The 13282-nt window shown below is 47.6% G+C and overlaps 1 protein-coding gene across 10 annotated transcripts in view; it reads right to left on the reverse strand.

Annotated features, from left to right (window-relative positions):
- RALGAPA2 (Ral GTPase activating protein catalytic alpha subunit 2) overlaps positions 1–13282 on the reverse strand; it is a 271136-nt gene that overhangs the window by 57649 nt on the left and 200205 nt on the right. For 9 of the 10 annotated variants that reach the window (XM_021078026.1, XM_021078030.1, XM_021078032.1 and 6 more), the window contains one exon: positions 12208–12335. In XM_021078026.1, the coding sequence (XP_020933685.1) occupies positions 12208–12335 (128 nt within the window). Of the gene's footprint in view, positions 1–12136; positions 12336–13282 lie in introns of all 10 variants that reach the window. The other variant, XR_002340063.1, reaches the window with a different exon arrangement.

A 13282-nucleotide genomic window follows, 5' to 3' on the forward strand; every position in this document is an offset into this window, starting at 1 on the left:
AAGAAGTCGCTGGCCATGGGTTATGGTGCTTTGGTATCCATTGTAAGTCATTTCCTCCTTGTGAGTATACAGTTGTCTTGTGTAATTAAATCAATGGTCCTAGAGTTCACTTTCCCCCGATTAGAAATCCATCTTGGACTTTAAGTGAACACCTCCTGAGGTCGTTTTAGGTTGGAAGCTGGAGTCGGAGAGACGAGAAGACGTGGCTTTTGCCTTCAAGGGGCTCCTGTTCAGTGGGGTGTGTGCTGCAGGGTGCGCCCCTGCCCAGGGGGTCAGACCCCCCCCCCCACACACACATCTCTGCACAGCAGGCTTTTGCCTCCCTCACAGGTAGACCCTTTCCCTTGAATCTGGACTGGTTCAGGGACCTGCTGGGGCCAGAGCTCTAGGACCTCCAACGTCAGAGGGTGAAACAAGCCTCATGCCTTCCGCCAGGTACCTGGGGGCCCTGGGCAGCTGCCTGTTTAGTCTGGCTGCTGTGAGGAGACCTGGGCTCGCCAAGGTGGAGGCTGCCCGAGATGAGGGATGTCCAGCCAGCCTGCAGATGTTCCCATTGTGCCAGCTCAGGTGTCAGACATGGGTACGAACCACCTGGCCGAGCCCCGTCAGCCAGGACACGAGGGGTCCTCCTTCCACCACTTTCCTTTCCAGCCTCTGTAGAGGCCCTGACGTTGTCCCCCAGGCCTGCAAAGTGGGGTGTGGGAGGACAGGCTAGGACTTGTGTTAAAATCTGAAACATTGGTTAAAATTCATGTCTCCTGCGCTCTCACCAGGAGAAGGCGGGGCGAGGACGATGTTCGTCTTTGGGAGAAAGTCCTGGTTCCGGGGTGTTAGAGGCAGAGCACAATGCTGCCCGGCAGCAGCTCTCTGGAGACGATGCCTTCTTTAAATTCCACCGAGGATGGCGGTTTGGATGGAGACCCCCAAATCTATTCCGTCCATCTGTTTTATTATTCTTAGAACAACTGTCAAAAGTTGCCCAGGGATCAAGTTGCAAACATACTAATTTGCCTTTGAAAAGTAGGCCCTGGGGGAGTTCTGGAACTCTGCTTATAAATTCAGAGTTCCGTCTGCGAGGGAGCGCCTGCCCGCTTTGTGGAGGTATGACACTGCCCATCCGCGCTGGGGTGCAGCGCCCAGAGACGCGCATCCCACTTCATAGGCAAATGAAGGGAGGACCAAAGAGACTTGGCATCTTAGGAGCTGGCTTGTTCCATAAGCAGCAGACCCCCGCTTTTTTTAGGAGGCAGCTCCTCCATTGATCACTGATGGATTAAGGACGAAAGCTTTGCATTGGAGAGTTTAAACGGGAGGGCCTGGCAGAGGGCCACACATTCTGCACTTTCACCTCCTCAGGCCAAATGAGGAAGATCAAAGACCAGAAGGAAGCATTAGAAGAAAGACTCTGAAGAGGGAGAAATATCACCAACGACTAGATGCTGCATTGTTTCAGTTTTGTGATTCCGATGAAAATGACAAGATCACTTGGACATCCGTGACACCAGATGTGGGGCTGCGAGTAACAGGGATCCGTGTCCTAGGAGGTGTCTGATTAGAATATTGAGGCATTTTGGAGACATGCCACTCTGTTGGAAACCAAGGCAGCTGTGCACTTTCCAAGTAGAAGGCACGAGCCTCATACAGCATAAAGTCCATCGTGACTCCCTAGCGGCTTCCACACGGGACACCTGATCACGGCGGGGGAGGGAGTGATGCGCGCACCAGCTGGGACACAGAGCTCCCATCCTTTCCCATCCGGCTCCAAGGGTTTCTTTCAAGTCCCAGGGGTTAAAGTCAAATGCTTTCAAAGCACAGGACCCCAGAAACACGTTTGAAGCACAACAAAGTACCCATCATAGAGTTGGGTACAATTCCACGGAGTGAACTAAAAGGACACCCTTTCGAGGCTAACATGATGGCATCTGGGTTGTTCTCACCCTCAGATGACCAAAGAAGCATTCTGCTTTGATTAAAAATTTGCTCGAGTGTGTCGCAAATTACTCCAGCAGGAGACCTGCCGGGAGCTGGCTGTAGACGCTGAGGCAGACGGGCCCAGAAGGGGTCATGGTGTGGACCAGCCTGCTTTGTCCTGCTTTGGCTTTGCACAATCTCTTATTATAATAAGGCACGTGTTATCCCTTTTGGAGATGTGAATAACAGAAAGTCTCACTTTCAAATATATTGCTTATAATCCCAGAGTCCACTAAACATTCTGGGATGCTGTTTATGGCATGAAGTTCCTTTCAAAATGGGACTGATAATTAGTCAACTGAAATTTGATTAATGTTGGATTAAGAGGTTCTGATGTCTCCCTGTGTTATTTCAGTCTGGGGGCCCTGGAAGAGACTGTCTTTAGGAAACTCATTCCAGCCCCTTTCCAGGATGGGAGGATGGATTTTAAAATGCTGATTTTTTTTTTTTTTTAAAAGAGAGTTCAGCTTGTATTCAACAGTTTGTAAAGCACGATTCAGTTTTTTGTCACTCTTCTCTGTTTGCTCACTTTGAAGCTGGAGCCAATGAATTAACTGAGAGAGAATGAAATAAAATAGAAATCAAAGTCTTTCTTCCCAAATGCAAAGCATGAGTCCCCTGGTTATGGAACTGGTGGGCTCAACTCTCACCAAGCTCAAGTGCAGAATTCAGAGACTACCAAGGCCTCCTCTGAAAGGTATAAATATCAAAGCCTGTGAAAATGACTACTAGATAATACATGAAGGAAAAATCTGAATTACAACCACTTTGTGCTCTTTGCAGTGCGGGGTAGGGCTCCTTCTTGTAGTTTCGCTGATTATTAACAGGCCTGTAATGGCCAGGATCTTTTCCACGTTCCATGGCCCAAAGAGTCCGTATTTCTTCCTCGCCTGCGTATTAAAATTCCTCCTGTTTGCCTACTGCTGAAGAGTGTGGCGGAGTCAGGAATAATGGGTCTCTTTGAAGCTGGGCCATTCCCAAAGTAACCATCTGAATGCTAAAGAAATCTCGTCATTTATGGAATGACCTTTTGCTCTTTGAATATTCAGACAGTAATAAATGTTCAGGACCTAGAAATCCTAGCAGCATGGTGAAAAAAGTGAGTAGGGGCAGCAAATACCCTCTTGCCTGCTTCTGACAGGATGGCCATGTCCACTTTTCGAACATCTTTCCAAGAGCAAAGTGTATTTGGGAACAACAGCGGAATTTGTGTCATCATGACCAAATGATTACGGTGCAAACCGAGATTCTTCTGGGGCCCAGCAGGCTCCTGGTCCCTATGGAAACGCAACCTCCCATATTGTCCTCCACTCAGCTGGAGGACGGGCGACGCAGGCTTTTGTGCTTGGTGAGATTTCTTCCATAACCTTCCAGCACCAGACCCTACTGCTTCCTCCCCACTCTTTTCTAATTGAGATGCAAATTAATCTCTCTGGCTGATTACACTTCCCTTAAAGCTACTGACAAACGCAGCTGTAACCAGAGTTTGTGGACTCCCCAACAAGTGACTTCAGCTGTCAGCCTGGCCTGCCTGGTCCAGGCCAGGCTCAGCAGGCTGTGAGGGTTTCCCCAAGGCTCCCGGGCGGGTCACTTACGGTATGAAATTTACATACAATTACGAACCAAACCGACAACCCTACAATCCAGTCCCTAGGATTTAGAAACAGACTTTGAGGCCTGCATGATTTAAGTTGCCCCGGACTAGAAGGCCACCACCTCCCTCGGGCCCTGGCTTTCACAGAGACCTTACCTTGCCTTCCCACTTCCTTCCTGTTGGCTGTTTTCTGCCCTTAACGCTGTTTGCATCCATCTCTCTAACTACATGTATGGCTCTAAGAAAATGGGAATCCTGAATAGCTTCACTTACTTGTCATGGCTCTCAATAAAATTCTATTAATTTTAAACTCAACTATAAAGTCATCGTTCTAATTGTGGGGATTTCCAACTACACGTCCTTCCGTGACTTTGTGGGGTAGTGATGGGAGCATTATTGCTTAGTGATAGAAAAGTAACATGCACAGATCAAAATAAAGATACACAACAAAAACGCTAACACGTTTTTCTCCTGAGTACTACTATCTAGGTGTTTTTGCCAGTGTGGTTCACTCAAGAAATGTTTATGAGTACCTGCTCTGTGCCAAGTGCTGGGGACCCGGCTGTAAATAAACACACAAAAAATGGGGGGAAAAAGGACTTAAAGTGTGTCTGTAGAGACATACGTCGATATATATTCTATATGTAGAGCTACATTTCTTGGAAAATAAAGGTTTTCAATTTTGAAAAAAATGCAATCGTATGAAATATGAGCTGCTTCTGTCTTCTGTTTTCCAAAGAAATTAACCCTCTCCCTCCATCTGTCCCTTCACGCATATACTTGTAAGGTACCAGGAAGTACATGTGGACAGCACAGGAGAGGCAGCTTCTAGTACAAGCAGGAGACAGAAGAGGAGGCCAGGTCTGGCAGGGAGCGCTTAGGGGGCAAGCCTGCCACGGGAGGGGACATCTGTGTCACAGCAGAGACCTGAGGGCAGTCCTTGGGGGGGGAGGGGACCAGAGTGGCTGAGAGGGGAACCCTAGGGGGAGATGGTGGCTCCCGGTTTTACAACAGAGGTTGGAAACTCTGATATTTCTGGGGTCCAAGCTGGCAGTATAAGAACAACTGTGGTTAACATCACGGGGCTTTGACCCAGGACCAGATGCTGTTTCACCTGCGTGGCCCACGGACCCTCTCACCCACCCCTCCTGGAGGAAGACCAACCTGGGCTCGGGGAGAGGTGGCCCCGGGGTCTGTGGTGAACAGGGGAGCACACAGCCAGCTGGTTAGGAGGCCGACTGCTGCCAACGGCAAAGGAGGCCCAGTGGGGTCAGAGGTTCTGATTCATCAAGAGACATCAGATATCTAAATTTTCGAAAATGCAAATCTCCTACCTTTTCTGCGTGGCTGACAAACTCAATTTTTATAAGTAATGCTGGAGGCCACTGCAGTTCAAACAAAGCCCATCTGCAGGCTGGATTCGGCCTGCAGGCGGCTGTTTGTAGGCTCTGTTTTTTGCATGTTTGCTCTGACACTGTGCTAAAACCTGCTTCCTGAGCCCCTCTGCTCACCCACCGCCCCACTTCTGCAGCCTTGTCTCTGCTTTAACCCTCCAGGCTCCTGAGACACTCCTCCTGGTTTGTCGCAGAGCGGCATCCGACATTTAAGATGTGGCCTGGGGATGTGGGGGTGCAGGGGCGGGCCTTTGTGCTCCGTGCCTAGGTCTCACGCTCCCGTCCCTCACCCCAAACCTCCTGACCACTATCCTTGGGCGTTCGTTCAGAGACCACCTCTGCTACACGGAGTCACCCTCGGCCTGGCTGGTTAAATCCAAAGGATGACTTTGAAGTTTACCCGCCTCAGCCTCGTGGGGCTGGTCTGGGTCTGGAAGTCCCCTCAGTTGAGGAAATCCCAATTTCTGACTTTGCCTGGGGTCAAGTTAGCCCTCCCAGCTTTCTTACCAATGACATTTTGATAAACAGGTGTTCTAGACCTTTGTGAAAGTTGGGGGGAAGAGGGCTTGGACAAAGCCTTGGCCACAGGGGACTGGACACACGGATCTTGGTCAGCTGGTGTCCCTGAATGAATGCATTTAGGTTTGGCCTCAGTGAAGTTACCCAGCTCCCATAAGCCCAATCTTCCCTCTCCCATCTGCCAAATGGTTGTGACGCTTTATCTTGTGTTTTACCAAAATTAAGGTTTATAAGCTTTCTCTAACCTCTGAAAAGAAGTCTTACCAAACACAGGGAATGTGTTTGGGATATTTTATTCTACGTGAACTTCATTCTTTTCTCACAAACTATTTAATATTATCAAGTCTAACAATTTTACAAGGCACCCACCCAACGTCTAAAACTCATCTTTTAATCCTATTTGAAAAATAAGGAAAATTTTTTCCTGTTTTTAGTTCTGGGAGCATCCTTTATTTGACATGACTTCTGAAAAAAAAAACAAAAACAGTTCTTGTGGTTTGGAGATTGCTGCTGTAAATTTGTTCTACGATCTATGTACGTGACCTTGGAGGTCAGACTTACTTGAACAGACCAATTCTTTTTTTCTTCTTTTCTCATTGTGTTCTCAGTGCTTTGAGTTTGAATTCATACGCCAAGATCTTTTTCTGCCGCCTCCTGGAGGGAGCTGGAGGACAAGCAGGATGTGGGATAAGGGTGAGGGCTTAGCGTCAGCACCATGGGGAGCGCCTTGGCTGACCTGCACCCTGAGGCGACACTGGCCCCTCTGCCTGACTTTCCCTCGTTCTTTTTCAGAGAAAGTTTTGACTTTCTAACAAAATACATCTCATTTCTTATTCCTCTTTACGGCCGCAAGCCACCTGTGGGAATATGCCATTTCCTCCTCGGAATTCTACTTTTATACCCACTCTAGTAAAGGCCATTTCTTCCTACGACTTTTTCCCATCACTGAGGAATGGGTCCAAGACGGTGCCTTCTGTCTTCCGAGAGAGGGTTTGCTGGCCAAGAGTCTGTCAAATGCTTGTTGCCATCAGCAGAAGGTACCTGGAGCCACTATCCAGTAGCCTAAGCCCCATTACTACAGCTCTATTCTGCCTCCGGACCAGCTCGGAAGGTGAGTTAGAAAAGCACTGTCCATGTCCCCACATGGCCTGGGACTCCTGGCTGAAATGCCCCCATCCCATTCCCGGGCATTCTGACCCCATCTAGGTGTGTCTTCTTTCTTGTCAGTGCTGCTATTGTCTGATGTGTTCTTGCCTCTTTCCTGAAGGGATTCAGCTCTAGGTCCTATTTTACCCAGGTCTCCAGTGATGACTGGAGATGCTCCAGCCACGCCTGAGACCCTCAGGGAGTTGCGTCTGGCTTGGCTGCCTTGCTGAGGCGACCCTTCACTTCCCTGCTCCTTGCTTTTTGGTGAAACTATCCTCTCCTTTTCCTCCACCAATCTCCCCACATCTCCCCCTCCTCCCAAGCCTGGTCTTCCAATGGGATGCCCCACTGAGTATGACCTTGACCCTCTTCCCATCACCCTCCACACCCAGCAAACCTAGCGGGTCCCACACTGGGTTTACATAGGAACCCGACCCTTCCCCCTGCCACTTAGACCAGGCCCTCACTTCCCCTCAGAACCCCTTCCACTGTCCCGTAAATGCCTTTGTCACCTCTGTCCTCCCCAGGTGTGCGTGCAGGGGCGCACACACGTGCATATGTCCCACACTCTGCTGTGTGTATGGAAGCATCTGTGGTTCTCCAACGTGCTTGTGTTCTCTCCGAGCTTGGTCCTGAGCAAATGCTGTCTCTCCTGCGGGATGTCTTATTCACATTCTATTCTCGATGGGCAGGACAGCGCCAGGCACGAGGCAGGGACACAGGGAACATGGACAAACACACGACTGGCTTGGCACGGCGAGGTGCACTGCCTGGGGGTGTCTGACTGCCTTCTCCACACTTTCCTTACGTGTATGAAGAAGACAAAGGGAGGAAATAAAAGGTCTTCCCGAGAAAAAGAACCGACGATGCCACGAGAGAGGAGAGAAACAGGATCGTTACAGCTTTTAGAAGAGGGACCATTTCTGAAAGTGTGTAAATTGAGAACAAAACTTAGCAATGATACAAAGAAGTCATGCGTCTGAGAGAGAAGCTCTGGTATCTGCTAACTAGACATGAAACTAAATTTCACTGGTGAGAGAATGAGCTACCCCATTACTTTTTCTTGGGCAGCCCTGGCCTCTCCATCGGATGCTGATAGTTCCAAAGAGGAGGGATGTGGAATGCCATTGAGGCCATTGTGCGCCTGAAGTGGACGTTTATTTTAAAAGGCCACCATCTGCTTGATTCATGGGGAACCCCGCCCAATAGACGCACCGCGTGTTGGGCAGCAGCCTCTTCCTGAAAGGAGCATCCAGGCAGGAGCGTAGGAGCCCTGGCTGGCCTGATGGTCTCGGAAACCTCTCTCAGCTGACTGTGGTCATCTGACTTGGGAACCCCGAGTTGGCTTGGCTTGGGAACTGTAAACATGACATGTGGCAAGCTTCCCATTTACAGTCCTCTGAGTGCCCACAGGGGACAGGAAAGCAGATGGCAGGTGAGAGGGCCCCCATCACTCAGGAGGACAGTGGCCGCAGGACGAAGGCTCCACTGGACAGACTGGATTTAGCCCATGGAGGACGGTGCTAGAAACCCCAGGAGGCACAAAGGGCTGTCGTAAAGGGGGTGCTTTCCAGACACGTCCCTACTGTGCTCCCATTGTTTCAGATCAAGTAAGACAATGGTTTTTTCTAGTCTTCTGTGAACCTTCGGCACATGGTTTTTGACTGTTTGATCACCCAGCCCAGGGCACCCCAAACTAGGCTTCTTTTGACACTGATTCTAAGCTGGACTTAACTGCTCAAAGAGATCCCCAAGAGGCAAATTCCTGCCAGCACTGCCCCTGGTCCTCAGCTTAATAACAAATGTTGTATTTCCTTGGACATTACTGAGTGAAATTGATGTGGAGCTGCCCACATTTCTACTTCTAGTTAAGTATTACATAAAACTGAATCCCAATGGACACAACACACACACACACACATTTTATTTTACCATGGCCACACTCATGGCAGATGGAAGTTCCTGGGCCAGGGACTGAATCCAAGCCTGAGCTGCTGCAGAGACAACGCTCCTTAACTCGCTGATGCACCACAGTGGGAACTCCCTGATGGCCACTATTTTAAGGCAGCTGAGTATCAATCATTAGCTGGGGCGGGGAGCTGGCTGCCCTGCAAAGTCACATTCTCCATCTGAACAGAACTTGCTTTGCGTGCAGCACAGCTACGGTGTCCTAAGAAACGTGAACAACCACGAAACCCTATATATCCTTCGCTGTGTTACTTCCCTGTATTAGCCAGCAATGTGCTCTAAATACGATGACACAGAGGGGAGGGGAGAACAGGGTGGCCCACAGCTCCTTTTCCCATCAATCTCTCCTGACTCGTCTATATACTGAGGGTAAGTGTTGAAGCGCTATGTGCACAGAAGAGTGAAATAAACATGGGTGAGTTAGTTCTGTGCAGTGTTTCCATGACCCTGGTAAAATACATCTACCTACAAGTTATCAAGTATGAGCCATGTAATTTTGATGACTCCAGGTGTGAGTTAAATGCTTTTATATTTGCATGTTAAACAGACATTGCACAATATAAAGGATGATAAGATTAATGCTAATAATTTAAATTTTTAGTACTTCTTTACTTAAAATGACATTAAATAGGAAAGTAAAGAACACTATGACAGGTCAGAGAAAAACTTCAGAAGAATGGAAAAAGCTTTCTATTTTAGCCTCTTAAAAGGCACTTTTCCTGGTTTTTGAATCAAGGGGCCCACACTTTCATTCTGCACTGGGACCCGCAGGTTAACACGTGAACCATGATTTCAGGGGTGTCCGAGGTACTACTGACCTTCTCAGCCCTCATGGAGGGCTTGGGGTGTTGGACCCTCAACCCCTACCACCTTCTGCCCTGGCACCAGGCAGCCATGATGCTGTCCTAGGATTTGAACTCTTAAGACAGAAGGGAGGTGAGAGGTAGGGGCCCTTCAGGCCCTCTGGTCCCGCTCAGAAGACCATCTCTGATGGAAGCTCACTCCCTTGTCACTGGCACCCCGTTAGACCTGACGATGCATAAAATCCCGCAGAGCCCACATTTCCCACTGGAGAACACCAGAGTCCCTGTATCGGCCTGCACCCTCCGGCCAGGATGCTGTCCTGCTCCTTGGGGACAGGGCCTCTCACCTCCCTCCAGCCTCAGCCTCCAGCTCTCTCCCTGGCCGCCTCAGCCATGCTCCCTCGTTGCCCTAGAACTTGGCTAGTTTCTCGCTTTTCCAGGTAGCTCCAGGCAAGGACCTCACCTGCCCTGCACTCTGTGTATCCCAAGCCCCTACGACTGGGCCTGGCAGATCCCAAGTCCACACCGACTGTTTGGTAAATGAATAAATGTAAGGAGACACCCATGATTAGGACATGTCAGGTTATTCAGTATTTTTCATGATTCCAATTTAAGGCTTACCTACAGCTTATCCCGATGAAGCAGCGGATTCTAGACATGAGCCGGGATATAAACACATTTAGACTTTCACTAAAGCAAGCAAAGACCAGAACACTTTAACAAATGTTGTTAAAGGAGCAGTTAATCATGAATAGCCTAGGCAGATATTTATAAGTATTTAAAAAAATTAAAAATTAGTTTTTGAAAAACAAAGTTACAACCCACACCGTTTCTCTTAATCTTCCACTTTTCCCAACTTTTCTTCTACTCATACCCTTGGTTTATGGCTGGAATATTAGCTCTTCTGCAGGCAGATATTAAAGAACCAAGGAGTTAAGGGATTACAAATCTTTCCCCACTGACTACATCTCTATACAATTTATAATATTTTATTTCTTATTTTAGTAACTTATTTGAATAGCACATTAAATCTTCTCAAAGTAGAAGGCAAAAGAAAAATGTTTAAAATTTTATAATGATTAACATAATAAGTTTTGTTTCTTTCGCTTTCCTAATTTCTGTACTGAGTTATTCTTTGAGATGTCAACCTGACTATTTTATGAGTTCTTTTGGAATTGGGCTTTACCAAGTCACGCTACCATCAACAGCCCTAAGCTGGCACCCACATTAGTCCAATGTGGTTATTCGAAAAGTTTTTAAAGTGATGCTGATTTCTATCCTTTCAACTTTCAAAAATATTGTTTTCCCCTAACCCTGATTGCTCTGAAGCCACAGTAATTGTGATTTGAGAAAGCAGCGTGCAACATTACAAAGAAAGCACGGATTTTGTAACGAGCAGTTCCATAAGTGGGGGCGGTGATGTGACAAAAATCAAAATGGATTTATATAAATCAGAATTTTTCTGGTTTGCAAATGATTTTTTTCTTGCTTTGATCCAATATACTTGACTGATAAGGCTTCAACCTCCTTCTAACAGCACATGAGATAAAAACTCTGTGCTGAAGGCTGAGTCGACACCAGGAGCAAGATTGAGTCTAACGGGCTGTGGGGCTCACTGCAAAGAACGCCACTTCCCACACAGGCACCACCAGCCTGGACAAAGCGGGAGGGGGTGGGCTGGGGGAATAATACTAACCAGGCCCCCAGGGAGGGACCAGATGGGACCTAATGGCTCTTTTCTACTACTAATTTCTATGATAATTCTGAGTTGCCACATGGCATATGTATTTTTTTTTAATCTAAAGACAGAATATCAGTCAATGAAGTGACCAGGGTTTTAATGAAAGGTATTTTTCATGAACTGTATCTATTCACACGTGATCGTTCTCACCCAGCCCGCACCCCCACCCTCCAGCAACACATCATTTACGGTGAGGTTGGGGAGAAGTACAGAGAGAGGGGTCAGACACAATATGCTTACAATCATTATCAATACTAATTAGAAACAGAGAGACCCCGAGTTGTACGAGGTGGTCCGATGCCTTTTGCAGCAATTTATGAAGGTGCCCTAATTTCCTTTTCTTATCACCAGAGGCCACGCCTGAAGTTAGAGGTTACAGCATGCTAACGAAATGTTTGAGAAGAACATGATGGAAGACAAATGTCTTTGCTTTTTAGAGAGAAGATCAGAAATTAGAGAAGAAGACACTCATGATTTTGGAAAATTACAAAAGGGTTTCTAGTCGTTCTTAAGGAGGAGTTCAAACACAACTTTGTGGAGGGTGCCGTTCCGGGTCCTCCTGGCCAGATGCAAGTTCTCCCTCCTTGTACCTCCTACCACACTGTCCATGCCTCTCCGCTGGCACTTGCCATGTTCTCTGATTTACCAGCATCATTTCATGTGCGGCTGGTTTCTGCTAGGCACTCTGAGTGACCTTGTCACTTCTTTTCAGCATCTCACCTTACACACAAGAGACTAGCAGACAGGGATGGAGGAAGAGGAGGCTGGACTCAAGGAGGAAACACCCCAGGAGGAACGAGCATCTGGGGACAGGCACAGCCTCTCTGCACCAACTGCTGCGACTTGATGATGAAAACTCACCTAGGTCTGACGCAGCACAAAATCACTGTATTTAATATACACTAAGGCAGGCTATGAAAAATCACACTATGTTTTCTTCAACATGGACTGAAAACAAATTTCCGCCTCCCTCTTCAACCCAGCTGTTGTTCATACTCACCCCTCAGGAGGCAGTGTCAGGAAGCGGATGTCGGGATGGCTAATACGTTACATACTTAAGCAAAAAGATACAAGCTCTGGTACAGGGGGATGAGGCACTTCACAGCCCTGCTGGCGTTGATGCACGTGGCACAGATAAGGCTTGGCAGCAGCTTCCCACTCACGATGGCTCCATCAAACAGGGGCCCAAAAAATGGAACCTGTCCATTTAAAACAAAACAGACATGCACTTAACTTTTCAAAAACTGGTCAAAGTCAAACCAAAGACACGAGAACAGCTGCTTGATGTCTCAGATCTGTCACGACCAGGCAGGTGGCCATCCACAGGCTGGATGCCGGATCTAATGGGCCACAGTGGAGGGCTTTCAAATCAAACAACACAGGACTGTTCACAACCTCCTCGCTATGGTAAAAACTTCAAACGACAAGTTATCAGCCGGTGCTTTTTCTCCCTGTGTTGTCACTCATGGCAGTGGCACTGTCCTTTCTGAGCATCTCCACCGAGCAGATTCTGCAGAGTACACGCTCTGCCTGTGTGCCTCCAGCTTGGCTGCCCGCTCAAACCCGCTTTGGAACTGGCAGTACTTTGCTTGGATCCCGATGCATGTTATTAGCCTTGAAAGGAGATGACAACGATCTCCCCAACGACAAGGTTCTATGTACAGTCCTCTTCCTTCCGAACCTTCTTTCCCTCTGCTTCTGAGATAGTGCATTATCTGCATTTCCTTCTACTCCTTAACTGAGACTCAGCTTTCCTTCACTAGACCCACCGCTGCCACGTGGGCCATGTACAAGGTGTGGTGCCTGTCTTTTTTGGATTTCTTTCTTCTCTTCCTTTCTTTTTTTTTTAATTAGAATTTCCTCAACTCCATTCATTATGAGGGAGACTGTCAGCTCCATGAGGTCAAGGACTTGGTCTCCCTTATAATCTTGTGTTTATTTCTATCAATCACTTATTCATTTAGTCAAAAAATACTATGTGACAGACACTGTTCTACTCAATGGGGACACAGCAGTTAATAATTTAGAAGTTTTTTGAAGGTCCTAGTCATTACTATAAAGAGAAAGGAAGAGAACAGGAATATAAAGATTAGAAAGAGGTAATTTTTATTCACAGATAACATGATTAGGTACAGAAATCTAAAGG

This window comes from Sus scrofa, chromosome 17, assembly GCF_000003025.6.
Source record: "Sus scrofa isolate TJ Tabasco breed Duroc chromosome 17, Sscrofa11.1, whole genome shotgun sequence".
Lineage (NCBI taxonomy): Eukaryota > Metazoa > Chordata > Mammalia > Artiodactyla > Suidae > Sus > Sus scrofa.